General features: G+C 37.7%; 2 protein-coding genes across 3 annotated transcripts in view; one reads left to right on the forward strand and one right to left on the reverse strand.

The window, feature by feature from the left end:
- The window catches only part of LOC135111286 (DE-cadherin-like), a 46,733-nt gene extending 42,205 nt beyond the window's left edge, over positions 1-4,528 (forward strand). Inside the window, exons 18-22 of the mRNA XM_064024523.1 lie at positions 1-581; positions 954-1,139; positions 1,662-1,786; positions 3,094-3,187; positions 3,496-4,528. The exon at positions 1-581 is cut by the window's left edge and continues 440 nt beyond it. Of these exons, the coding sequence (XP_063880593.1) occupies positions 1-581; positions 954-1,139; positions 1,662-1,786; positions 3,094-3,187; positions 3,496-4,304 (1,795 nt within the window). The 3' untranslated portion in view covers positions 4,305-4,528. The remainder of the gene's footprint in view (positions 582-953; positions 1,140-1,661; positions 1,787-3,093; positions 3,188-3,495) is intronic.
- Positions 4,529-5,606: 1,078 nt separating this feature from the next.
- On the reverse strand, positions 5,607-27,690 carry LOC135111066 (DNA (cytosine-5)-methyltransferase 3A-like). 2 transcript variants are annotated; one of them, XM_064023984.1, is made up of 19 exons: positions 27,627-27,690; positions 25,785-25,859; positions 25,449-25,560; positions 24,714-24,805; positions 24,382-24,483; positions 23,900-24,005; positions 23,042-23,212; positions 22,647-22,777; positions 21,671-21,715; positions 20,604-20,668; positions 19,857-20,007; positions 17,391-17,508; positions 16,656-16,801; positions 13,930-14,020; positions 12,361-12,502; positions 10,815-10,900; positions 9,485-9,549; positions 8,017-8,157; positions 5,607-7,910 (listed from the first exon to the last, which is right to left on the reverse strand). In XM_064023984.1, exons 2-19 carry the CDS (start codon positions 25,854-25,856, stop codon positions 7,725-7,727), a joined length of 2,022 nt encoding a protein of 673 aa, XP_063880054.1. In that variant the 5' UTR covers positions 25,857-25,859; positions 27,627-27,690; the 3' UTR covers positions 5,607-7,724. The 2 variants fall into 2 exon arrangements, with proteins under 2 accessions (XP_063880054.1, XP_063880053.1); XM_064023983.1 differs by lacking the exons at positions 5,607-7,910; positions 9,485-9,549 and having other exon boundaries at positions 8,022-8,157; positions 27,627-27,683.
- Positions 27,691-27,877: the final 187 nt, after the last annotated feature.

Here is a 27,877-nt window from a genome sequence, read left to right on the forward strand (position 1 = left end):
TGGACCGACAGTTCCTTCTCCTTGGCCGGATTATCCTAGAGACTTCCTGTATGTCATCCTGCGGGACTGGGTGGTGGAGACCTTCCTGGACCTGGGAACGGGAACCATGAATATCTCCATCCCCATCGAGCCGAACCCCTTCAGACACTTCCAGTACATCGTGACGTGGGGCGAGGGGCGCCTCACGGCAGAAGTGCTCAATTGTGGTATGAACACCACCGCAGATGGCTATGAGACGTGCAGGAAAGTTGTGCCCCTGGCAAGGTTGCCCAGTAGTAGCAGCAGCAGCGCTCCCAGCCACCTGCTCAACGCCCAGGGACCTCTGCAGGTGGGCGGCGTTGCATCCATGGTCAGCTTCCTCCAGCTGGCGGATTCCTATGGCTGGACCCTCACGCCGCCCAGCGCCTCCCCATTCGCCGGCTGCCTGCTGGAGCTGCGCCACAACGACCGCCTCTACGACCTCAACGCCACGGACTTCACCAAGCACGCCATTCACCCGTGCGACGCCCCCAGGACCTCCCGGGTGGTGTTTGGGCGGCACTCCATCATCATCATCCTCGCCAGCCTCCTCAGCCTGCTGCGTAAGGCCTCCTCTTGTTGTGGTTTATATACTAACACCTACAGGAGGCTCGTCGCGAAAACTGGAACTTTGGTCCTACGTAGATCATTCATTTTATAATCACTTGAAGAGGGAAATTGATACCTAGTCAGTAATACCCTGTGCATTAATTTATAAATCACAAAGCAAAAGGAGACGGAAAAGTAAAGTTAGTGAGTAGCTGCAATTGAGAGAAAGATTAGACAAATTCATAGATGGGGATGACAGATGGAAATAGGTAGGCATGTTTTATACAAGGACTGCCACGTGTAAGCTTGATGGCTTCTTGCAGCTTATTTTCCTATGTTTTGTTATGTATAAAAATAAAGAATGCACGCGCCTCTCCTCATGACAGTGCTGGTGGTGGTGATCCTGTGCCTGGCGCGCCGCGGGAGAAAGTCACTCTCCTACCCCGACCTGGACCGCGAGCTGGTCAAGGAGACGATGGGCGGCACCGACCTGGAGGGCTTCGGCGAGAAGGACGTGACTCACTTCGACCTTAAGTTCCTGCAGGTGACCCCGGACGGCTACCTGGTGGGAGGTGAGTGGTAGTGGGAGGCCGGGGTGCCCCAGGGTCGGATGGGAGTGAATGTATCGTCTCCTCTTGCACGTAAGCATATGAGGAATGTTAAATGTTAAATAGACAGTGATAATGTTGGTGTAAATTTCACGAGTTATATTTGCGTGTGTGCTTATGTGTGCGGATAATAATAATAATAATGATAATAAAGTAGCAACAATAACAACTAACGTTTTATTGATAAGGAGAGTAGTCACCTAGCTGAAAATATATAAGCTTATAGACCAGAGGAGTAACCTCGCGGTGAAGGATTAAAAAGGTACACCATAATCATGTAAGATAGGACAAAAACGAAAAGGGGACTCGATATAAACTCGATATAAAACAAAATCATTCTTACGTAGTATCATGCATTCATGGTGTTGCCTCGGTGCTTCAAACCCTTACAGTACATCCCAGGGACTGCCACGTGTGGGTCTAATGACTTCCTGCACCTTCCTTTATGTTCTTATGTTCTTATCTCAACTTTGCTTCCCTGCACAGACGAGAACGAGGGCCCGCTGCCAGACGTGACCCAGGACGCCTGTCACAGCAGCACCAGCGGCCCCCCGACCCAGCTGCCCGAGGGCGTCACTATCGGAGACTTCATCAAAGAGAACATTGTGAAGGTGAGAAAGAGAGAGAGAGAGAGAGAGAGAGAGAGAGAGAGAGAGAGAGAGAGAGAGAGAGAGAGAGAGAGAGAACAAATAAATAAATAAGACCGTTGATCCACTTTGCTTTTGCTACCTAAATTTTCATTATTAGACATGAAAAACCAGCACACACCTGAGGATCGGTAGTAGAGAATAGTAGTGGTAGTAGTAGTAGTAGAGAATAGTAGTGGTAGTAGTAGTAGTAGTAGTAGTAGTAGTAATAGTGGATGACTAGGGAATGTATGGCTTTGTTGAGGAGGGGGGAAGGCGGATAGAAGCAGAACACCGTAGTTAATGAGTGAGTGGATGAGTTTGACAGAGAAAGAGAGAGAGAGAGAGAGAGAGAGAGAGAGAGAGAGAGAGAGAGAGAGAGAGAGAGAGAGAGAGAGAATGGAGTCAGACACAGGAGACAGACTGGCAAATCTGAACAAAATAGAGATAATTCGTCTAAGTTCTCTGTCACAAGAGTCACATGTTAGTGCGCGTGTCTGGCGAGCCGTGGTTCACTAAGTGTTTTAAGTAACCGCATTCTCAAACATTTCAGCGTCTGATCTCGATAACTTTCAGAAGCTCTTATGGAAGTAACTGGTTTCTAAGGATGTTTTCATGGTTCTTATGACGCTTTATAACAAGGATTCTGCTCTATCAATGGGCAAGATATCCATAAGAACCTGATTCATTATATTTGTGACCTTTCAAAATAGTTTATACATCACAAAACGTTTGCTTACTGACCTGACGCGACAGTCACCCGAGGCACGTAGACGCATCACCGCAGGAAATCTTGGACCTGTGTCATCTTTTGTAATGGCTGCATCTCTGTCCCTTGAGTTGCTAACTGTATGTCCCCCGTCTCTCCTTTGGTCCCCCCGCACAAGACTTGCTGCCCAGTCATCCCATCGGTTATTATGTTTGTATCTTTAGGTTAATGCACGAGGGAGCCAGCATTTTTTTTTTTTTTTTCAAGTTCGTGTCTTAAACTTTTGAATTACTTTCTTTTTTTTTTGTTTCTCATTCTCTTGTCACATTTAAAAGATTCTTTCAGAAAGAGATTACCGGGGCATCTCATAGATTACATTGGATCGTTAGTTTTCGGTACCCTAACTCTGAGCGAAATATAGCGAACCTTTTTTTTTTTTACCTTGTAGCCCATCGCGCGCCATCATTAAACCTGCGGAAATATTCATTGCTTATAAATTTCAAGTAGTAGCGTGAGTTTAAACCCTTCCACCTCCCATCCTACGTCTCCCCTTCCTTTAGTCTGAACCTGGCTTCCGTCACAGGTGGACCAGCAGCACCAGGAGGTGGAAGACGTGCGTCACTACTGCGTGGAGGGGGACGAGATGTCTGCCGCCTCGTTGTCCTCCCTTACCTCCGGTCGGTGGTGCTGTAAGAGAGAGAGAGAGAGAGAGAGAGAGAGAGAGAGACTCAACGTTGTTTCATGGGACTCAGCTATTTTAATATCTTGCACTCGGCATTCTTCGCATCCATTAGTCAAGTGTTTGTACAATATGTTTAGTTATCGCAGCAGAGTGGCATCATTATTACTCCGTTACTAAAAAATAAAACAAAGGCATAGAGTGTTTTGACTCCTTTCGTGTAGATGGCGTCCCATAACAATAATCCTTCCTGTTTTTCTTACTGAGACAAAATTCAAACTCACTAAGGTTCTCGCGGTCTCCCAGGTTCCTCACGGGGCGACATGATCTTCGACTACCGGATGGACTGGGGTCAGAAGTTCGAAAAGCTTGCACAGATCTACTGCGCAGGAACTGAGGCGGACGAAGGCAGTGAGGACGACTCCCCCAACGCCCTAAATAAGCCGTCCAGAAGCCCACCATTCCTGCCTCTTGAGTCATCCAGTGAACTGAGCAGAAATGGGGTTCGGCCTTCTCCTCCTTCACCTGCTCCTTCTTCCCCATCGTCTTCGGTGGCAGCCGGGAACAGGTCCTCGTACATGACTAAATCTCACAAGAGGCCGCAGGCACCCGTCCTTGTCACCAAGAGCACAGCTAGTGGGCCTCCGACTTATGTGTCGCAAAGTAAATTAAGTGGTAGTGCCCAAGTAGAGACCTCCTCGCATTCCTCTTCACACAAGCTGAACCAACAGAAAATCGATCCTCAGTCAGTATCAAGTAATCATAAGTTAAAAGCGCCTCCCTCATCCCTTCCCTGCACACAGCAAGTAAATGCACAAACTCTTAATAAAAATAAACGCAAGGTCGACCCTTCCGTTACTACCATCAATAACCTGTACACCAACCCCGCCCAGCGCTCCGCCGTGACCACAAAAGGATCGGACGCCTCCTGTGACAAGCCAGAGAAAACTTCAAAGGAACCCGTCGTGAATGGACACTTAATCACCAGCCCAGGACCCCGCCAGTGTGCAGAAAAGGCCGCGCCACAGTTAAGTGCAGCGGGCACCAAAAAATGTGACAACCAAAAGGCCGCCACGACGGCAAAATCGGCGAAAGGTGTGGAAACTTGGTGTTGATGATTGGAAAGGTTAGAGCAGAGAAAATAAGTGAACTCAAGATGGTGATTAGCCTTGCCCTACCTTTTGCTCAATTGAAGCTTAATACAGACATTGTGTTCTCTGAATGAGTAAAGTGCGGACTGAATCAGCAGATTGTGTATGTGAGCTCCGAACTCAGAGGGGCTAATGACCGGTGAATGCATTTGTCCTGTTTTTCCATTATTAAAAGTGTACTCCATCGCTGACGTGTTTTTTGACTTAACTCATATTTCCATTACTCTTGGTAAGTGCTGTATGAAGTTATGTCGTAATTTACAGAAGCTAGAATGGTTAGACTTTATTAACATCGTTTTCAAATAAAGATACGCCTTTTACGTAAGCATGCCTAGCTTTTTTGTCTAATATTCTGTGAACGGTGAAGGAGTTGCAGGAAGGGATGAAAGTCAGGAAGGAAAAACTCGAGTTACTTGTCCGGAGCCTCGAGTGAATGGCTGATTGTGAAGCAATGAGCTCTACTGAGGTCAGCGTGGTGAGAGAAGTCAGGCGGAAGTGGTGGAAAACAGCTTCCAGGCATTTTCTCTTGCTGTAACAGCGCACCTGAAGTATCTGGTTTCTTAAACTGTTAGATACTGTGCTTAATTTTTCCGTTAATTGTTAGAAGTCAGTTACTGAGAGAGAATGAAGAAAATCAGCCAGCCAATTAACACAGCAGCGCCAGACGAGACAACAGGAGGTCGAGGAAATATGTACCGTAAGTTAACCAATGTTTTACTAGAACACTCCCATAGCAGTACTTTGAAGACCGATATGCCTATATTAGCATGGGTAGCAGCCCTTTTCCACTGTATTGTTCTGTATACAATCAGTAAAAATAGTACAGTCGCAGTCTCGAGTTGTGTCCTGCTTCGTCGCCTCCCCCCTCACCAGCACTCGCCTCGCTCTCCTCTCACGACGCAACGTTGTTCAAACCTTCGAACCTGAGCTGGTTGCGATTCATCATGGTGATGAAACAGGACAACTTATGACCGCGATTATACATTAGCTGTTATGTTGGACTGAATTTGATGGATAAATAATTTTCGATTGAATGATATTGATGAGAAAAACACTATTATGTAAAGAAAATAACTGATTATGTTTATTCGCTAGTGCTGTCACCATTTTCAAATGAAAATCTTTAACCAATATTTTGGAGTTCATTTTTTTCATTTCTTTTCTAAACTTTTAATACAGTTATACGAACAACTTATCGACTTTAGTGGAGGAACTAAACATGATTCTCTTTCAAATGAACATGCAGAAAGAAGGAAAACTACATACGACTGAAATTAACTTTATTTTTTAAACAAACAAGCAGCCTTGACAAAAAAAAAAAAGTAAAGGCTTTATGATGTACCATATACCTACAGATATCAAACACTCATTACTGCAGCTGGCTAAGCAAAAAGATGTCACATGTTTGAAGGTACAGTTGCATCATTTAATCGTAATGTTAAGATTTACACCGACATTCACCATATCTCAAGTTATGCTCTGAAACGCAATCCCTATCCTCTCTTGATTTCCCTTGTACATTATTAATGTTTTTGTGCTGCAGAATTAGTCTTTTCAATTAAATGCTGTGAAACATCTGCACGTGGCAGCTCAGCCTTCCAATCTTATGGATTCTTTGATGCCCATCCTCACCTTTGTCTTCCAATATGGAGGATCCTGTGCTGTTTTTTTACTTTCATTAGTCTGCAATCCTTACCCATGAACTATGACCGGCTGAGAACAAAATTTACTTTATAACTGAAAAAAAAAATCATTTCAAGGCAAGAAACCAGAAAGATATCAGCAGATGTAGTGTTAAATACAACTTGGGAATAAATGTGGGAGTGGTGGTGGTAGCAATGGCAATGAATATGATTCACTGTCACACATACTCCAAGGCAATATTCAACACTTACATCTGCTAAACACCTTCCACTTTCTTGTTTTCTTCACTTGGAAGGCAAATGACCTTCGCACTCTACTCTCACAGCTCACAGACAAAAATTCAGTGAAAGTGAGCAAATAAAATTAAAGTTTGTTAATACACAAATCTGCAAATGGTGAAATCAGTATGTATGGGTGCAGTGCAATGTGCAAAACACCCAAAAGGAAGAGGCAACTTCCTGGGAAAAAAAAATAAAAAATAAATAAATAAATAAGAAAAAAAAATAGCCTCAGCAGCTTTGCATCATGGCTTGTTACTACCTTATGTGGCAAATGGCACCCACTCAACCTGCAAGCTGCACCTCGAAGGCCTACCACCCTGAGCATTACTTCCACTGGTTCCATCTTTCCACTTCCTACTTCCACCTGTTCTATCTTTCCAGGAAGAGGATTCACCGAGATCCATAAGGTCATTATTATTCAAAGAAACAGAAGACAAGATAACAATAACCAGTTAATGATCACAGCATAATTAAGAATAAAGCGATGAAAAAGCAGCAATATATGAAAACATATACTACAGGAAGATTTGAAAGACAACCTGGCAATAAGAAGCTTAGGAAGTTTTGACATTCTCAAAACTAATAATACAAATCTGAGAGGACACCAGGAGCCTTAAACAAAAATAACCTTCTGAACTTTAAAGATTCTAGAGACAATTTGGCAGTAAAGAGAAACTTAGGAAGTTATGACACTCTCTCAAAACTTATCAAACAAATCTGAGAAAAAAGACAAGCAGGACTCTAAAATAAAAATAATCTAATGTACTTCAGCAGGTCATGCATGCTTATAATAGAGAAAATATACATAGAGAAAAATTTAAATACAAATTTCAGAAGACCAGGACCCAAAGATAAAAATAACCTTCTGTACTTCAGCAGGTCCTACATGCTTACAATAGAAAAAAAAAAATGTTTTCATATGAAGAGCACTTTATGACAATGGAACAGCTCAAAGATCAGAAGAGTCTTAAAAACTAATAAAAAATTTAATGGCCCATATCTCTAAACAAGATTTTTTTCAATTTCAAAATATATCTCCTCAGTGATTATGAGCAGATTTCAATAAAACTAAGACTTAGAAATAAATGTTACAAGTAAAGTAAGACAGTTCAAATTCAATAATGTACAGATTTCTAAACATCCTATTCTGAAGTATTTGAATAAGAGATGTGGCAGTGTGGTAAGTGTGAGGGAGAACATGGAATTAAAGATCATAGCACTTACCTATGTGATGGTCCTCACTTCAAAAAGTTTCATATGCATAGTAACTAAAAATTTTGGATATTTATTAGCCATTTCCCTTAACATAATACTATTTGAGCTCTTTTCTGCTACAGGCTTAACAAATGGCATTGAAAAGCAGTAGCCTTACACAAATCTGCCATACAGCTTATCTCAGTGAGGACATTTTCATCATTGCAGAGATATTACGTGAGAGAACAGAACTTTCTATGCTTCTTCACTCCCTTTTTAGTCCTTTTTCCTCCATGATTTCTGAAGTGTCTTTCTTGCAAGGAAAGTACTGGCAGAGAGGCTCAAAGATGTGCTGAATAACAGGGACACTCCATGCCCGTCCTAAGAGAGTATGTCTCTCTCTCACTGTCAAGTTCCCATTGTCTGTATAGTGTGGAGGTAACCCAAAGATCTGAAAGTTTTTCATTTGAAGTTTCACATTACAGATAAAATATAAGACTCATATTCAAATTCAATGACATTTAAAACAAAAGTTCAAGAAATGCAGATGAAGATACCTTTTCTAACTCTGTGATCCAGGGCATATCTCCACAGTTGTTCATCTTGACTGGCAGGTCTTTTCCACATCTTATCCGAAGAGAGGTACAGTTTGTAGTGATGCAGTTTAGCTTATCCACTACAGCTTTCCGGTTACCAATCTGCCAAAAATTGGGTTGACAGTGTGCACAGTCAAAGATAACTATGTAAACAAGTCAAACTATGGACATTGTTCTTTACCATGCTTAAAAAAAAGGAAAATCCAGAAAAGCAGGAAACACAAACATCACACTATTTGTAATAATAACACCTCCTTATAATCATCAGAGGGCATTCCACAAAGAGGTTGGTGGTGAAAGCTTTTTATGATTTTCTGAAGGTATTGATAAAGCCAACCCAAGTGGGATTGCCAACCTGGTACATACATAGATAAACAGACTGTCCACAAGCATGAATGGGATGCATAGAAAGGAAGAATATAATTAAGCTGTGTGAAAATAAAGAAATATGTACAATGGTAAAGACTCGTTTTGTTTAAATGGATTACATGGAATGGAAAAGAATATGGCTAGGATGAAAGTTGATCTTGTTAAAGATACGAAAATGATAGACTGGCAGCAGGTAGGTGTGATGGAATCAGGTCAATCATACATCTTTTAGTAAAATTTGGCAACCTCTCTATCATTACTTATTATTATTCAAAGAAAAGCCACAGTGGATGCATTAATTCAATTATTAAAATTATTTTTGGTGTACATTTTCTTCATGTTTTGTTTATTCAGTACTTCTTTGTACCATGAATGAATTGTGTAATTTTATTTATTCATTTACTTATCAATAAATTACACCTTGATCATTACATAATATTGGTATACTATACCTTTTTTTGTCAAAGTGCTATGCTTGTACTGCAACATAAAAATTTCAGATCTTTAAGGAGCTAAGATCCAAAAATGCAAATCAGAGCTGAATTCATGTCATAAAAGAGATCAGTGGTTATCATCAGCTTCTGCTAATCTTTTTGGTGGTCAACTGGTTCATGGAAAGACAGTTTTTGTACTTCAGCATAAAAGTAACATTTGTAAGAATTTGCGTTTTGTTAGTCTGCTAAGAAAAGTCTATGGGAGAGTCTCAGCTGGAAACTTTATGGAAGTAGCTGAGGGGAAGGTTGGTAAGAAGGTTGATGAGGTGATGTTGGGGTGAGGAAGAGGAGGATGAGGGTAATGAAGCAAAGCCCATTACAGTAGGCAGCACTCCAGGAGTTTGTAATGGTGAGTTTATGTTATATATAAACCTAACAAGCAATATCATTCATAAAGAGAGGACTGACTGATGAAATGTAAACACTAGCTGAAACACATTCTTGCAATTCATAACCACTGTCATGAGGCCATGCAAAACACATGCAAGAACTGTCCAAATACATCAGAAGCTCAAGCAATGTCCAGCTTTAGTATATGTGCAACTAGCAAGAGCAAGTCAGCTTACTTTATCAATGTACTGATTTAGCTTGTGGTTACATTCTAGCTGTGGAGGAACATGTCTGGACATTCCTGAAAGTGATGGGTACTGCAATATATTATGATTTCCAACCTCTTACTATAACAGTACTATAATAAAGCTGAAGTAACATGAGACTCATGGCTGACCAAAATCCAATCAGGCTGTAGTGGTCATTCATGGTCTGAATGATAACATGTCAAACTTGAATATTCACCATGAGTGTCTTGTCACATCTCAAATCCCAGCAATGGTCTCTCATGGTCAATGACATGTATTTACCTAGTTGTGACATATGGGAGAGGAGTTAAGTTTGTACTGTCCTGTCTCCATAGCTGTTTTTCCTTAATGTCATGAATATTTCTAGCATACACCACTCCCCCCTCCAGTCCATTCCATGCCTCAATGCTTCTACGAGGGAAGCTAAACTTCTTTATGTCCCTTCTGCAGGAGGTTGCTTTTAATTTTCTTCCATGTCCCCTTGTTTCTCTTTTGTTCATTACAAATAGATCTTCCCTATCTAATTTTTCCATCCCACTCAGTAACCTGTAAAATGCAATCATGTCACCTCTCTCTCATCTCCTTTCCAAGGTTGGAAGTTGCACCCTCACTAACCAACCAAACACACCTTGTCTAGATCCCTTTGCAATTCTTCACAATCTTCAATTTCCTTCATTCTTTTCATAAGTTTTGCATCATTAGTTAAAAGACTGACATAGCTAGATACATTCTCCACCACATCATTTATATACACCGTGAACACTACTAGTGCTAACACTGACCCCAAGTGTGTGTGTGTGTGTGTGTGTGTGTGTGTGTCTGTGGTATGATGAGCTGAGCAATGCATGAGATTTAAATATGAGGCAATATGTGATAAGTGGGCTTATATTTCCCTTCTAGCACTAATCCATGAGTAATTGAATCTATGAGTGTTGAACTTGCATATGTTTAGGGCTGACTGTATATTGTAATAATTATATATTACAGTAATTTAATAATGCAATTCTAAGGACGCACACATACATACTGACACATATTCCTAGTACCAATCTAACATAAAGTTGCCAGGAGCTGCTACAGCCACAACCTAAAATGGGTCTAAATTGCTGCAAAAAGAAAAATTGTTGGTGGGTGAATGGAACCAATCAAAATTAATCCTACAAGTCCTATTTTATTTCCATGTCTTCCAGCAAGGGTGGTCTCAATGACATATGCGAAATTCAGAAAGGTTAAGTTAAAATTATGTTCAATAATTAAACATCAGACCACAAAGTTAAGGCAGATGAAATCACTGAAAATGTCCACTCACAAATCTCACCTGGTATGTTTCCCCAGAAGCAGCGTGGTCGACTTTGGGGAGAAAAATACCTTGCATCAATTACAATTGGAGGTTTTTCCAAGAAGCTGCAAGAACAGGAAATTCATCAGTACTCAAATCAGATGCTGGTGGTTCCCATGAAAAAAAATATACAGCAATAATAAAAAAAAAAATGCAAATAAACAAATAATTTCACTCATCAGTTTGTTACAAAGTATAAGAAATAAGCTCGTGATAAAATTTCATACTCTATTCATAACATTCAAGTCATAAACCCCACAGGGATAATCATAATAGACTGGTTAACAATTGTTATCTTCCAAGAAAACTTTTTTGATAAGAAACTGTAATGAAGGTAATTTTAATAGAAGAATCTCCAGAGTTGAGAAAAGTGGCTGTCCTGTGAGAGCTTATGAAGATACTATCTCAGATAATAAGCAGCTATGCCTAAAACGAGACACAGTGGAACCTTGGCTCACAGATGCCTTTCATCACAAACAAATCAGTTCACGAACAAAGTTTCCACACAAAAAACATCTCAGGTGATGAATGGCATCTTGAGTGGTGAACACGCAAGCCAGAAATAATGTGGGACAAAAAGCTGGGAGCATCAGCGGGAGGAGACTGTCAAACCCACTTCACACTAGTCACTGGAATCAGCATTAGTGATCACCAAACCAGTGACTTGTATCCCAATTTTTGCATGGATCAATGTGTCAGTTTCTCAGTACAGGAACTGATGGCAATCAATGGGCCAAGAAAAACTAGTAGTACCTAGCCAACCAATTCAAGCACTTGTGTTGTTCACCTAACTCATGCTCACAGTCACATGAACTTTGCTTCAGCCTTCAGTCACTGTCACCACTAGTGATTTCACAAGTTGCTGCAAGTGCTGGAATTTCTGTGACCAGGCGAATCCATTCATTAAGAGTCTGGGGATCCTCTATACACAGCTCCCTCACCAACCAATAATACACACTCTCCTCCCTTCTTATGATGAACCAAGGACGACTCCAGGAATGTGACAATTTCTCCCTTTCCTTAATTGACAAAAACAATAGCAAGAGTTGCACACTAGTCTAAAGCAGTTGTGATCAACATTTGCTACTCCGCCATGTTGCACGCTGCATAGCAATTGAAATTAAAATCAAATTAAGTATAGTAAAATCAAAGTACACAAGTTTTCAATAATATTTTACCTGTTTAGTAGTGTTTATCTTTATTGTGTTAAAATCAACATAAAATGGACAAATCCATTCTTGGATCCCAGGTGATTAATCCATTTCATATCAATTCCTAGTGAGAAAATACTTTCAATTTATAAACATGCTGGATCATGAATGAAATCAATTAAACTGGTCAACCAAAGTTCCACTATAGCTCCCTTACATTACTGTGCTGAGGAAAATTATTATCATGAAGAGTGGCAGCAAGCAGCACACTGAAAGGATCCTTATACACTGTTTAGTTATAACCAGTCTAATATGAACACCAGCACTGCAGGATGGTCTTATGATAACCACATGCAGGAACAAAGTAGTTTTACAAGCTTATCTGCTCTCTATAGATGTGTGGCATATGTTTGACATTCTCAAACATCCAAAAAAGATGAACCTCCTTGTTGAACCTCTGGATAATGTTCAGAATCTTGTAGAAATAAAAGAAGAGATAACCTGTTCCAGAAAAATCTGAAAGCACAACACGAGGGCATTAACTCCTTAATAGTTCTGTTGTACTCTTCATCTAGTACCAATTGTCCCTTTGCAGTTTGTGTCACTCAGCAGCTGAATTTTCATCATCCCTGTTCATTCATATGAATCACAACATATTAGTAACTCAGTAACTATAAAATCAATGACATCAAAGATAAGGTTGGGACTAACTCCATTCTATTTATGAATATTGTGTATGAGTGGAGCTCCCACCTGCCCATTACATTACCTAAAAATCACTGTATAAAAAAATATATATATAGAAAGAAGAAAAGATAAAAACAAAGTACTGAAGGGAGAATTAAAAACACAATTGGGAGTCTTAGATGGAAAGCATTACACAAAAATTATATAGCTGAAATATTGAGATATGAAATAATCAGTAACTTTAGACACAAGAATACCTGTAGATGGGACAAAATAACTACTTATCACACAAAAAATTATAATAATGAATGCAGCAATTTAAAAGCATTTAGTTAAATATATCTTCTTTCTATATCTTAGGCCCTATGAGGTATCTTTTTTTGCAAATATCTTCTAAACAAATAGTTAAATTAATATAACATTTTTGTACACCTTGTTTGATGTTGTTCCCTAATTTATGGCATGACAGTGCACTGCCAAGTGTGCTTCACTAAGGAATCTATTCTTAGCTCTTAGCTCTGAATGCAGCGCTGCCAAGAGCCCAGTAGACATTCAGACAAGAGGTTTTTATGTGATGTAGTTGTGATATGTATCATTCCACCACTCCTCCCTCCTACTTTGTATCTTCTTTAAACATCACAACTACATCACCTAAAACTTTCCTGTCTAAATGTCTATTTGGCTCTTTCCAGCTTTGCATTCAAAGGTGAGTAAATTCCTTACTGAAGCACACTTGGCAATGCACTGTAGAGCCAAAGATTATAAGATGGCATCAAACATGCTGTGCCAAAATGTCCCATTGATCCAACTTTTTTTTTTTGTATATATACATATATATATATATATATATATATATATATATATATATATATATATATATATATATATATATATATATATATATGAGGTACACTGGCCATGGGCTAAAAAGAAAAAAAAAAAAAGAAAATAAGTCCAACTGAAGATATCAGTCCCTAAAGAATAGGCCAGAAGAATTAACGACAATTAAAGCAGTCTTGAAACCTCCCTTTTGAAAGTGTGCAGTTGCATCTGTATACCTCCAAATACTACCACTAATTTTGCTATTGTGTGCTGCAAAACATGTTTGGAACTGACTTGTGTGAACAAGGCATTAATTTTGGGTACAGTAATTTCTTCACCACAATACAATGTTCCTATAAATAGGAAATAACAATGAGAACTTTTTGAAATTTCAAATAACATTCTTTCACAATAGCTTTATGACATACACTCACCAAAAAGACCCTTTCTCTTGGGATTCACAAAACTGAGGTCATTGCATGGTGACCCACCAATAAAGAGATCAATGGGGCACAGCTCATTCACCTGCAAAGCATGTTGCTATTAAAGCTTACAAAACTAAAATTAAAATCTTCAAGTATAAATCTCAAATATAAACCATTTATATAGAGATTCTACAAGTCTTTGGCAAATCACTGTTGAAAATACAGTACCCTCTTGAGTCTAATGACTGCTTTCTCATGAACGCATAGCAAAAACTAGAGGATCGCAAAACTCAAGGCATTTAAAACATCAGAAAAATGCTTATTTATTCCACCCACATGGCCTAGACCTGTGTGAGTGTGTGTGTGTTTTGTCCACACATCCAGCATGTTTTGGTGGTGCACTGGTGCAGCACCATTGCCTCTGAAACTGTGTGTGTGTGTGTGTGTGTGTGTGTGTATGCACATATGTCATTCACCTACGGTCATTTGCTGGTCACCCAACCAGTCATTACCCTACGGAAAGAGCTCAGAGCTCATAGTGATTGATCTTTGGGTAGGACTTAAACCACTCACATACCACACCATTGGACAGCAAGGCCACAACATCCCATACCTACTTGCTACTAGGTGAACAGGGGCTACACATTAAGAGGCTCCCCCATTTTGCCTTGCTGTGCTCAGGACTTGAACCCAGACCTTCTCAGTTATGAGCCAAGCATGCTAACTACTACATTATGCAAGTGTGTGTGTGTGTGTGTGTGTGTGTGTGTGTGTGTGTGTGTGTGTGTGTGTGTGTGTGTGTGTGTGTGTGTGTGTGTGTGTTTTGCCCTCGCATCCAACATGATGCAGCAGTGCAGCACCATCATATCTAAAACTATGTGTACGTGCGTGTGTGTTTTGTCCTCATATGTGGCATGATGCAGCAGTGCAGTGCCATCACACCTAAAACTTTGAATGTGTGTATTTTGTCTTCATGTCTGGCATGATGTAAATGTGTGTGTTTTTTCACATCTAGTGTAATGCACCAGTATTGTGCCATTGCATCTAAAACTGTGTGAATGTGTGTGTTTTGTCCTCACATCTAGTATGACGCAGCGGTGCAGCACAGTTGCATCCACTACAGTAGTGCAAGACCTCTTATTTGTGTTTTTTTTCCACAGTGCTGGCATTCCTCTCCACCTCTCACATGCAATCCAGCATGACTTGTGTTGTGGCTAAGAACACATAAAGAATTCGTATGCTCAAGTATGGGAACTGTACACAGAAATACCTATACATTTCATAGCACATACATATGTATTTAATTTTACTATTTGTGACACCAGTGGTAGGAATACACAACCTATAGAAGTGCAAAACCCAAGGAAATAATGCACAAAAGTCGTGATGGTAAGAATTTAGGACTTAGCATGAAACAAGACTTGCAAAACTCAGATACTATGAAACTCTAGGAGTTACTGTAGCTCTTAAAAAGTAATCATATAATTAATGAATAAAGAAAAAGCTATACACATGCATACAGAAATACAGGCAATGTTAATGTAATGATGGTTCCATCACTTCATAGAGATTAAAGATAATTCTTGAAATATCAAAGAATTCAGTATTTTCATTAATTTGGGAAAGACAGATTCTTAATCATGCCAAATTAATGAGGATATAATGAACAGTATATACAGTGTTCCCCCACATATTCGTGGTTCAGTATTCGTGGTTTCGTATATTCATGGATTTTTATCAGATGTCCCCACTGCCTCAGTCTTTCAGCCCAGAGTGCCTGGATTATTCTTTCAGTTATCATAAATTACAGTAAACCCTTGATATAATAAACACCTATAGTGGAAAGGTGTATCACTAAAGAGAAAAATTTGCTATATCCAGAGAGAGAGAGAGAGAGAGAGAGAGAGAGAGAGAGAGAGAGAGAGAGAGAGAGAGAGAGAGAGAGAGAGAGAGAGAGAGAGAGAGAGATGTAGCTGTGTGACAACCACTGATCTTACAACACTCTCTCCCACTCTCTCAGAAAAGTTAAGAGAGCGAGAGAGAGAGAAGAGTTCTAGTTGTGTGTCAGCCAATGACATCGACAGTGGCTGATGATGCAACTTTCTCTCTCTCTCTCTCTCTCTCTCTCTCTCTCTCTCACACACACACAGATAAGTTAACAGGGAGAGAGAGAGAGAGAGAGAGAGAGAGAGAGAGAGAGAGAGAGAGAGAGAGAGAGAGAGAGAGAGAGAGAGAGAGAGAGAGAGAGAGAGAGAGAGAGAGAGAGAGAGTGGAAGAGGAAGGCAGTAGCCTTAAAGGAGGCATTATACCAAAATTCAGTCAAGATGTTAATTATATCATGGGTTTACTGTACATATTAGTTTAGTACCCTTTCATTTTACATTGTACTGTATTTTTTAAATTAAAATATTAGATACTATACATATAATAATTGTTTTTTATTGTGTTAAAGTAAATTTAAAATGTGTTTAATAAGTGTGATATATATATATATATATATATATATATATATATATATATATATATATATATATATATATATATATATATATATATATATATATATTGGTTTAAACTATTGCTGAGCCTTGTAGGGCTGGCTTCCCATATTCACAGATTTTTCCTATTCATGGGAGGGTTTGAAACATAACCTCTGTGAATAGCAGGGGAACCCTGTATATGGTTTTCATATTTCCAAACATGTCATACATCATAAAATTTATCAACTTTTATACTTTTTTTTCAGTCAGTTCCTCAACTTTGCCGAGCAATGTGACGCGTGATCCAAAGTTTGATGCCACCACAGTTGTTGCCTTTTCGTCCACCTCACAACTGTAGTACACCTCAACTTCCAGACCGAGTTTATCCAAAGCCACCAATCCTGTTGATTGATATCACCTTCAAACATTTTACCAATGAAAAGGAAAAATTGTCAACAAACAGCAATAGACTTCCACTTTCCTTACTCTTGAGTCTGAACTTGAGGCATAAACTTGAGCCATAGTCTTGTCAATGGAAGCTGAACAAAGCAAACTGTGAGAGCCTATGTAAGCTTGTAAGCAAAGTGCTGATTGGCTACTACCATCTATTTATAAAGAACTTCAGGATTTTTATTGTTTTTATTATGCAGCACATTTGTCAAAAACAGAGTATTTCATTATATTTCATAAATGCTAAATGACAAGAATAATATAAAGATTCATTAGAAATTAAAATAAAAACTAATAAAATAAATACATCAATGAATGCAGCACCAGTGCCAAACAATCACCATATCATTGCACACTGCCTCTTCATGGGTCACTTTTAGTTGACTTGTATTTTGTGTTGATGCTTTAATATTTTCATATTACAATCACTGTAAAAATATCATCTAGATTACCTTAAATGCTTAAGTTTTCCTTGGAAATTTAATTTCCTTATAAAGTAGGTTTCCTTATAACCTAACATATGTAGTAGATTTAACTTACCAGTGGCAATGCCATCGAAGACTGATAGAACTCTCAAGGGCTTCTTGGGGAAAGATGACGGATCAGGTACCTCTTCTTCAAAATTGCTCATCCATGAAGCAGGTTTTTTGCTAGGATTCTATTGAAATGCCATATTTTATTTACATATGCATAAATGTAAGAATGTCAATAATTTCATGGTAAAGAGATAAGTTAGTTAAAAAAAACATGATTTCAAGTACAGTAATCTCTCTAATATGTCATAATTTATGCATGGCATGTTGAGATGGTGCATCTGTCTGGACACTGCATGTCTGATTAGTTCTCATCATTTACTGGACATCAGTACGAATATGATTTTGTAAAATATTTTGTATATGTATAACCAGCTCCAAGACATGTTTTGTCTATAACATTTCTGTTGCAAATGCTTATCTATGGAGATTTTTCATACATGCCATTTCTGCCTCCACATTTCTTTTCAACTGCTTAAGTAAATTAAGTGTCACTTGGGCCAAAGCAACCAAGTGAAAACTAGGGCATGGAGGGTGACGTCAGTCATACTTGTTTTTATGGAAATACATCAGTTAAGACTATGATAAGAGCACCTGAAGCAAACGTGATAGGAAGACCATGGTAATAGGCCCAAGTACAGTAAAATCCATGATTTTAGAATCAGAGATCTACAAAGAAATTGCATACTGTAATAGCCGACTTGGCAGACTGCAGCAAGCCTCAGCGTGCCACGCTGATTATGCTAATCCCCGTGTATTAAATATGATAGAAATACAAAATCACTCCCATTAATCTAATTATAGCATAAATTTACAAATTTACCCAAACTGAAATGCTGACAAACATATTTGCCAAAATATTACAAAGATCATTTGTGTTGTTAAAACTTGGGTTGCAAAAATTGGTCTATAAGGGAAAATTCCCAAAACAAATCACAACATACTCGTACTTGAATATGAAATTCATCTTGCATACTCACAATCTTGTCAGTGAGAGTTACTGTATTTACCTGTAAAGCAACTGTCCTTCCATTACGTGACAGGAAAGTCCCAGGTATATGATGACATCATATTGCCAATGAAAAGGTGGGTATGCAAGATGAATCTACACATACAGGGTGTCCTACAAGTTAAGATACATACTTCAGGATTTGATAGTTCAAGTAATTCTAAGCTAAAAATACTCTATACACATATGCTGTGTTTTGCTTTATTTTCTAAGAAACTAATGCAAAAGTTGTGTGTTACAGGAACCACTCGCATGGGTGGACCTCCACCTCCTTCCTTCCCTCCTCGGCTTGCTACATACTCAAGTGGTGCTGTGCAGCATTAACTGATCATTTTTGTGTACAATCTATGCTGTCAAAGCCTTTCCGGAAACAGCAAATGACAGATCAAATTTAATTTTTGTATGTGTCAGTGAAGAAAATATACAGGTAACACAGCAATACAGTGGTTGTTAAGTGTTACACTTTAAACATATGTACATGGCAACTCACTGCAACTGTCACTCCCTCAACACTAAATGAATCAACAGTTGACATCTTGGCACCTAAGGCAGCTGACTGCCAAAGTGCATCTTTTTGCTATGAAGATGTCTTTCACATTCAGTAACATTGAGTATTCAGACATGATATTCATGAGACGATATTTATGACGTGATATTCATTCTGTGATGAGAGTGCCCCAGCAGCAGCAGCAGAATGCAGATGCAGGTACCCAAAGACACCAAGATAATAGCAGAGTATTCTACAGAGTGTACCAGCATTTCTGTAAGAAAGGGCACTTCCCCAGTACTTCCGCAGCAGCTGAATGTATTGAGAGCAGCTCAAGACAGTATCATCCAGATGACAATACGAAACAAATACATAAAGGAATAAAATTCATGGAATATAGCACAACTTAACATCACTTAGAAAGAACATCAAATAATAATCTCAAGAGACATTTACAGGAGTGACAGGAAGACTGGGCAGTCATAATCATCATGAAGCTGGTGAGTTGCCATGTACGTATGTTTAAAAAGTAGCACTTAACAACCATTGTATTGCTGTGTTACCTGTACATTTTCTTTGACACATACAAAAATTTAATCTGTCATTAGCAAACTGTTTCCTGTAAGGCTCTGACTGCATAGATTGTACACAAAAAATTATCACTTAGTGCCATGCAGTGCCACTCGAGTATGTAGCAAGCCCAGGAGAGAAGGAAGGGGGCAGAGCCCCACCCAGGTGAGGGATTCATGCAACACACAACTTACACATTAATTTCTTGCAAAATAAAGTAAAACACAGCATATGTGTATGGAGTATTTTCAACTTAGAATTACTTGAACTACCAAGTCCTGAAGTATGTACCTAACTTGTGGGACACCCAGTATATGCATGTAGATTTTTCTTGTATTTAGTATATATTTCTTCAGTCAGTAATATGTATTTCCAATAAGTCAATATGAAAAGATGATTTTATTCACCATTTCTCTCCATTCTGGCCTTGGTTTCAGTAGCCCATGAGTACAAGGGTTAAAGGGCTCACACAGGAAGCAATACCAAGGACTGGCCCTCAATATGCGGTTTACTGCAGAGGGTGCCACCAATAGCTCCACACAGCCAAAGCAGAAAACTCTGCAAATAACAAAAAATATTACTTTCATTATGAAATTTTTTTGCTTCTTTTTACTGATTCATTTCAAAATCTTTTATAGGTTATGATATACAGGATGTCCCATGAATGGAGGAACATACAATATTTTGGAATTTGGCATTTAAAGTTCATGTGAAAAAAAGTACATTTTCTTTTTGTTTTATTTTGTGAGATATTGATATTATCAAAATATATGGAAGATTGTGCTGTGAAAGCCAGCCTGAGTAGTTACCTCAGTATTGTCAGTTACATATAGTCTTGTGATGAACATCAGTTTGTATAATATGGGCAAAAATTTTATCAAATGATGGATAAAGTTTTCATACTTACTAAATGAAGAGAATGTACTGTACATGTAACACAAAAATACTTTAGTAGTCATCAGTATGATATGAAATTGAAGTTCATCAACCATATCAGTATGATATGAAATTGAAGTTCATCAATCATAAGTATGAAAAGCTTATGGATTAACAGTACATTTTACTTACAAGCTCCTCATTATAATAATTTCATAAGTTTATAACCTGAAAAACATGAAAAATATTACAGAATGAAACTAAACGACAAATGATACCTTTCACAATCTGCTGAGTCACAAATCAACAACTTGCCTGGGCTGGCACACACTACACAACGCACCTAGAAAAGAACACTGCTTAAGAGGAGATTCAGTGTTAAGAACTCAGCAGAGCAGTGCCTATAATTTTAACAAATTAATCTGTCCTAGCCAACAACTCTCTCTGCCAACGAAATCTCCCATTTTTTTTATTTTTTTCTTTATAGTAATGTAGAGGGTCAATTTAATGAAATAAACTAATGCACCCAAGGCTGTTTTCTCTATATAGAATAGCTCACTATGTTATTCATTATCAAACCTTCCCTTATACTGCATTTTGTGGGCTTTTCTGCCATATGGAACATATCTCCCCTAAATCCTTTGTGGCCACTCAAGAAAAATTTTCACTATTTCTTTTGAGGAGAAGACAAAAGTAGATCATGATGCAGTAGTGCAACTAAATACGTGGCATCATGTCACTGTTGTGTAAAAATCAATCAGGAACACATCTGTTCTACATTTATGTCCCTTTTCTCACTTACTATTCAGAAAAATTGAGAACACATGTATCCCATACTGATGTGTTTTTTCTCATTTAGTAACTCTACTTGCTCATATTTATCATAAAACATTCCACAGACAACAAAGCAACACTGCTGTGTCAAAATAACTCCACACAGATGTAGACAGTGCATAAACACATAAATAAAGTAAAATGTCATCGAGCATATGTATAGAATTATCCAAACACAAGTGTTGGTATGTTGTCTGGGAAATATGTTAAAACCAATAACAAGCAGGTAAAATGATTGAATGAGAAAGACATCAGCAAGGGACACATGTGTTCCTAATTTTTCCTTGCTTCTTGTTTTATCAGTGTACAAAATGTAATTATGCACAGATGACAGTACACTTAGATCCAACATGAAAATGACTGCCTTCCCACAATCAACACACATTGGGAATCTAGCTTGATAGGTTTTACCAGTAAATGTGAAACAATGAAAATGACTGAAGAAAATTACACATTGTTGAATTCACTTTACAAATCAACAAAACATAATAAAAAGCCATACTACACTTACATTCAAGCCTGCCTCCATATCCTTAGAATTCTCATCCAAATCAGTCTGGCAAAATAATCATCATCATAAAAATCTGTCCTTTATCACACATGCAAGGAAGTATCTAAGGAAGCACAAAACAGGCATTAGCAAACCACAAGAATAAAAAATTATACTTATGCTTCACTCTCTTCCTGTAAAAAATTAGAAGGGAAAGGCAATGGTGATATTGAAATTACTCTACAGTAATAGTAAAATGTAACAAAAAGAAATTAGGCTTACCACAATGAATTCAACTTTGAACTATCATCTCTCCTCTTGACACTTAGATTTAGTTTATCTCTCAATACCTTGTCATATTTCAGGTTTCAAGAAGCAGAAGTAATCAATAGGAAATAGGAAATGAGGAAAAATTGAAAGTGCACAATGATGTCATCTAATTTATGTCATCTAAATTCCAATCTCAGTCACACTGAATGGCGGAGATGGCTGCAGAGCATAAAGACCAGTTTAGATTTGCATGACCAGTCACTAATAGAATGAAAACCACTTTAAAGCATTTGAAACATATGCTAAATATTTACCCATTAAAAATGGCTAAATATCTAGATGAAAAAAAAGTCAGGAAATAAGTATTTCAAGAGGCTGATTTTTGTTCTTAACAGCTGGAGACACTGATGATAAAAAAAAATACAGTACTTTTAAAATAAAAAGAATCCAGATTATTTTTCCTTAAAAAAGAAAAAAAAAATCAGACTATACATGTTTCTTTACTGAGAGAGGCAATGATGAAAACTGCTTGAGAACTCCAGGACAAATTTTAGCTTGACATGAAAAGGGAATTTCTAAAAAAGAAAAAAAAAAAACTTTCTATGTAATCTCCACAATTATACCATAAAAGTATAACCACAATGAAACACATCAAAATTCATCTAAAAAGGCTATATACTATGCAAGTGAAAAACAGAAAAAAGAAAATACCATGCATGAACAGTACCTCACAAATCTTGCAAACACTTCCAACAAAGTAAGGATGTGGTGCAACAATTTGACAGTCAGTTCGGTGGCATGCAATACAGAGCTGTTCTATATCGTACTTCCCTTGGCGTGCCAATTTCAAAAAGGAAGCTGGAAAATCAGCAGTAATGTTGATTTTATAAACACTGCAAGTTAAAAATCTAAGTTTTCAGATAATAACTTAAATTTTACTTGTATTTCACTTCCAAATCTGATTTAGTAGATTTATACAAAACTTGAGAATATTTCACAAATAGTGATTAATTTCTGAATTCTGCATACTACAAGTAATCACCTCTAGTCATACATGTACTGAGAAAAAAAAAACAGCATTAGAAGAGTTTATATTTCTTTACAGACTATCAGGTCCTTTACCTTTAGGTCTCCATTTTCTCCGCTCATCAGCATCTGAGGAGTCTGAGTCAGATGATGATGATGATGTCACTGGGAAGAGACTATCGCTGGAGTCACTTGAATGACCTCCTAAATTTTTAGCTTTCTTTATGTAACCAAGATATTTTACAACCTTTGATGAAAATGGAACAGCTGTAAGTAAAAACATGGATTTTCTAAATTATGTCATCAAAACTTGTTAGACATCAAATATAACCATTTTCAACTCTCTTCTTCATGAATGTAAATTACAATTTAAGAAGAACTGAAATGTGAAATTTCTGGAAATTTAATGAATGGAAAATAAATGAAAAGAATGTTATGATGCTTTGAAGCTTAGTAAGCATGTGAAGCATTCATTAGTATACTTCCTATGTTACTACTCGTCAGTAACTTAGTATGGTAAGGTCTCACTTTACATGCAATAATGTACATCAGAAATGTAAATATGTTATATCATAATTTTTAAGGCCTACCCATTTTTGCCATTTACTCAAAAAGACCAGCCATGAAATAAAACTTTTTTTCATTAATTTTTTAACATCCTGCAAAGGGGTGACCCCTACAAAAATGTAAGAAAATTCTAAAAAACTGTTTCAATATCAAATCACAATATCTCTTTTATAAATGGATAATAATTTATGGGTTGAAAATGAGACCCATTGACACAAAGAGCAACTAATGGAATCTAGTTTTATAAAATATAGTTTATAGTTTTAAAAATACAGTTTAATAGGAGTGATTGTTAATGTTCATGGTGACATCCCCCAAAAAAATACACCATTTTTCTGATACTCATTCACTGATTTCCAGAGCCTCAACACTCCTCCATTCACACACCTGCATGTCTTTTATAGTCTGCAGCATTAGGAAAACCTTCATTAGCCCACTGTCGCAAAGCTTCCTCTGAGTTTCCCTGTGGTAATCCTGACTGATGTTGAAGTTCCTGCAAATGGATATGAGGTAACTCAAATCACAACACAATAACAAATTTGCTCTTGTGGAGCGTAGTGTTGCCATCAGTGAAGTTTACTCAGAGTGTTTTGGCTGCTGCTCAGCAGAGAAAAAAACAATTTGAATATTAGGGAAATAAACTGAGAAAGCAATCATGTTTAATGTGTTAAGATAATAGCACTTGATAATCAAGAAACTTGAAGAACACAAGGATAAGTACACCACTTTATTACATGGTTCTAGTAAAAAATATGTGGCATTTTAATTTCAATGTGTAATCTTTAATTAAAAAACACAAATAGGGAAAATTAACTTTTCTACAGAACACATTTCTATGCCAGCATGAACAAGTACAGAAAATACGATACCTGAATGCAAACAGTGATTCCCGTTTGAAATTTTGGGATTCTGGCACAAACATAAAATGTTCCAAAATTTTCCTTGAAGGATGACAATTTACTTAGAGGCACCTGCATGAGAAGCAAAAACTATAAATTAATTCTCACAAATGCTTTTGCTGCATTGTGATTATCAAGAGTAGTAATGAAAATGCTGCAGTTGGTAATATAGTCAACAATGAAAAGACTGACAAGATTTTATTTACTTTGGGAGATGAGAAACTGACAACATTATAAACAGTAATAACTCTTGGTAAGCCGAGTCAAGATATTTAAAAGTACTAAAAAATATATATACATGCCTGAGATACTCTATTGTCTCCAAACCAGAATATCCATACTCTCTCTGCAGATGGAGCCCTCACCCCACATTCATAATGGGGAACAATGATGCCTGCAGAAGACACTAAGTAAGCCAGAATTTGACACAAAGGCTGCTCTTAAGAGTTCAATGGATTTAAAATTTCTTTATGTAAACATTTGGTGTCATTACATTAATATTTTACCATTCTGTTTAGAATTGGTGAGTTAATGTACTTAATCTGTTTATATGGCTATCTGTCATGTTTGTGTATCTTCAAAGAATATGTGCTTCAGGAACTAACATCATCATCATCATCATCATCATCATTATCATCATCATCATCATCTCAATGCTATCACAGAACAAAGGCCTCCTCCAATCTTCCCTAAATCTCTGTTGGTTGTCCATTTATTACAGGCCATCCCAGTAAAACTTCTTGCTCGTTATCTGTCTTTCTTGCCTCCTTTTATCATTTCTCAACTGTTATTCTGCTTCCCTAAATATATGTTACTTGTGTGAGGAACTATTTGTCTTACTCATGTTCACATTTTTCTTAAAATGTGATCAAGATTTACATTTGATCTGGCTTCCTTGCTACACATGCAGTCCCTTGCTTTGTTCAGGGAATTTGCAATGAAACTCAAGTATCAAGAAAACCCAAGACATCTACATAGAGGTCTCTGCATATCATGCTGCTAGTGAACAGACAGCATATATACATTAAGGAACTAACCTGGCCAGGTGCGGCTGCCAGCAATCTTACCCCAGACCAGCCTTCCGTAGTCCCTGTTGCTGAAGTGTCTGTCAGAGGTCTTGACTTTTGCTGTCTTCTGGTCACTTTTCACCTGTAATCCCACAAGCATACTCACACAATGAGCTGAAACTGCAACTACATTCAAGATGGGTCAATTTTTTTATCGATAATATCAACTTAGTGCAGGTAAGTCAATAATGGCTAACTGCAATTCAAAAGAATTAAGCAAAATGGCTGATATTCAATAACACTTTAAACTGCACACACTCAAGTGCAATTTTTTTTTCCTTTAATAAAATTTTTCATAACACTTACCTCCATTTTGGCTGCTTGGCCCTCCTTGGTATCACGTGCATACTTCCTCTTCTTCGCTGGGTGTCGCCCCATATTCTGAGGACAACAGTGCAACTGTGTACTGATGTTGCTATGAGAAAAATTTGACATGTATGGAACTGGCATTTACTATATATCCTACGACAGACTGCAATGCTGTTTTAACCATGACTTTAGGGCTGTCTTGCCTGCTATCGGTAACTGTACACTCCTTTTTTTTTTTTTCAGATACATCCTCAGTCCTTGGTTTGTGCTCCAATATATGGTAGTGTTTCTGTTCCATAGTCCATAATGTTTTATAAGTTTACATCACTATGTGGCTTTTTCATCCCTGACAAGTCCGGTTGTTCAGCCAGACCAGGGATATGTTAGATTAATTAACCTCAGGTTTTGAGCAGCACCAGTTTAAAAAAATAATGAATCTAATTATGTAAAATTTTCCATGCATCTAATGACATGCCCTGCTTCAATTCTTATGTGTTTTAACAAATTTTCTATTCATTGAGTACACTTGACCCTCCACCAAAGTAACTGAAGGATCCATTAATTTGAAGTCTATAACTGATTTTCCACCAATTGCCAGCCCCCACACATACTGCAATTTTTTTTACCTTTGGAAGTACACATTGTATAATTCAGTTCTATGAGCCAAGAAGCTTGAAGATGATATAATTCTAGCTTTACCAGTAATGACACTCACTTACCTTGATGAAAATTTACCTAATATGTTTGTTTGTCTCAACCATCAATGAAGGTAGTGATCAAAAGTAATCTTTCCCTATACAATGTGGTGGATTAAGGGTGAGGCTCACATTAAAATCTTATAGAATGGCCTCGTTTTGCTCCTACAGACTTTAAAAATGTCATATTAGGTAATTCTCTGGTAAACTCTGGAACTCCCTGCCTGCTTCTGTATTTCCACCTTCCTATGACTTGAATTCCTTCAAGAGGGAGGTTTCAAGACACTTATTCATCAATATTTTATTATTGGATTTTTGTTGCCCTTGGCCAGTGTCCTTCCTACATAAAAAAAAAAAAAAAAAAAAAAATTGCTATCCAAATTAAATTATCTTATGTGCTCAGTTTAGGCAAGGTAACAGTGAAGTGCTTAACTGTGCTTTTCAAAACTTAATATAACATCGCTCTTCAAGTCTCCATACCCCCATTGTCCCAGCTCTCTCCTGCCCAGGTAGTTAGGGTCAATGTGAAGCATTTTAGTTTTTTTTTTTTTTTTATGTGACCATAATCCGTAATACATGAAAGTATGTGGAAGAAGGTATTCTTTGGCAAAAAAAATAAATAAATAAATACTACGTAAAAACACCAACATATCGAAAACAGAGGCAAGCTTCTATCATACCTATCATACAGAGCCAACAGCGGCTCTGGCAGACTTTCGGACACGGACATCACACATCAGTCACCATCAGTCCATTTCCTCTCAAAGATTCACCAGACCAGCGTGACCACAAGTATTTCTACGCAGTTTGTTCTACTCTCAATCTTTCATCAGTTTTATTACCCAACAATACATAGAACACATGAATCAATCAAAGAATATAGCTAGAGTGAACAAATTATTAAAGGAATCTGGACTTTATTTGATCCACGTCACTAATCTTCCAGAAACACAAATGGCGACGAGTGCAGGGTAGCGTTCACCATGCTATTTTCTTCATATCTTTAGTTTCTTGTTATCACTTGCACTACACACTGTTACTAATTTCTGTTATCCTTAACGATTAAAATTTATTGTATTTATGAAGCTAAACTTTCTATAAATGCAAAAAATAAATAAATAAATAAATAAGAGGCCCTCTTTACCTTAGCGTGGTGTACAGCAGTATTGAAGTGGCATTTACATTAACGCTCCTTCCAACCATCACTTGATTTGATTCTTGTCTGTTTAATTTCATTCCTTTCCTAAGTATTGCTTTTTTTTCTCTCTCTCTCTCTTATCAATCAAAATTCATAAATCAATCCTTTTGCCCCATCAATATCGAATGAAAATAAATAAGTGTGTGATTCACTGATTCGAGCATATCCAAGTTTCAAGAAGAGCCTATATTTTGAAG

Source organism: Scylla paramamosain, chromosome 21, assembly GCF_035594125.1.
Source record: "Scylla paramamosain isolate STU-SP2022 chromosome 21, ASM3559412v1, whole genome shotgun sequence".
In the NCBI taxonomy this organism is placed as follows: domain Eukaryota; kingdom Metazoa; phylum Arthropoda; class Malacostraca; order Decapoda; family Portunidae; genus Scylla; species Scylla paramamosain.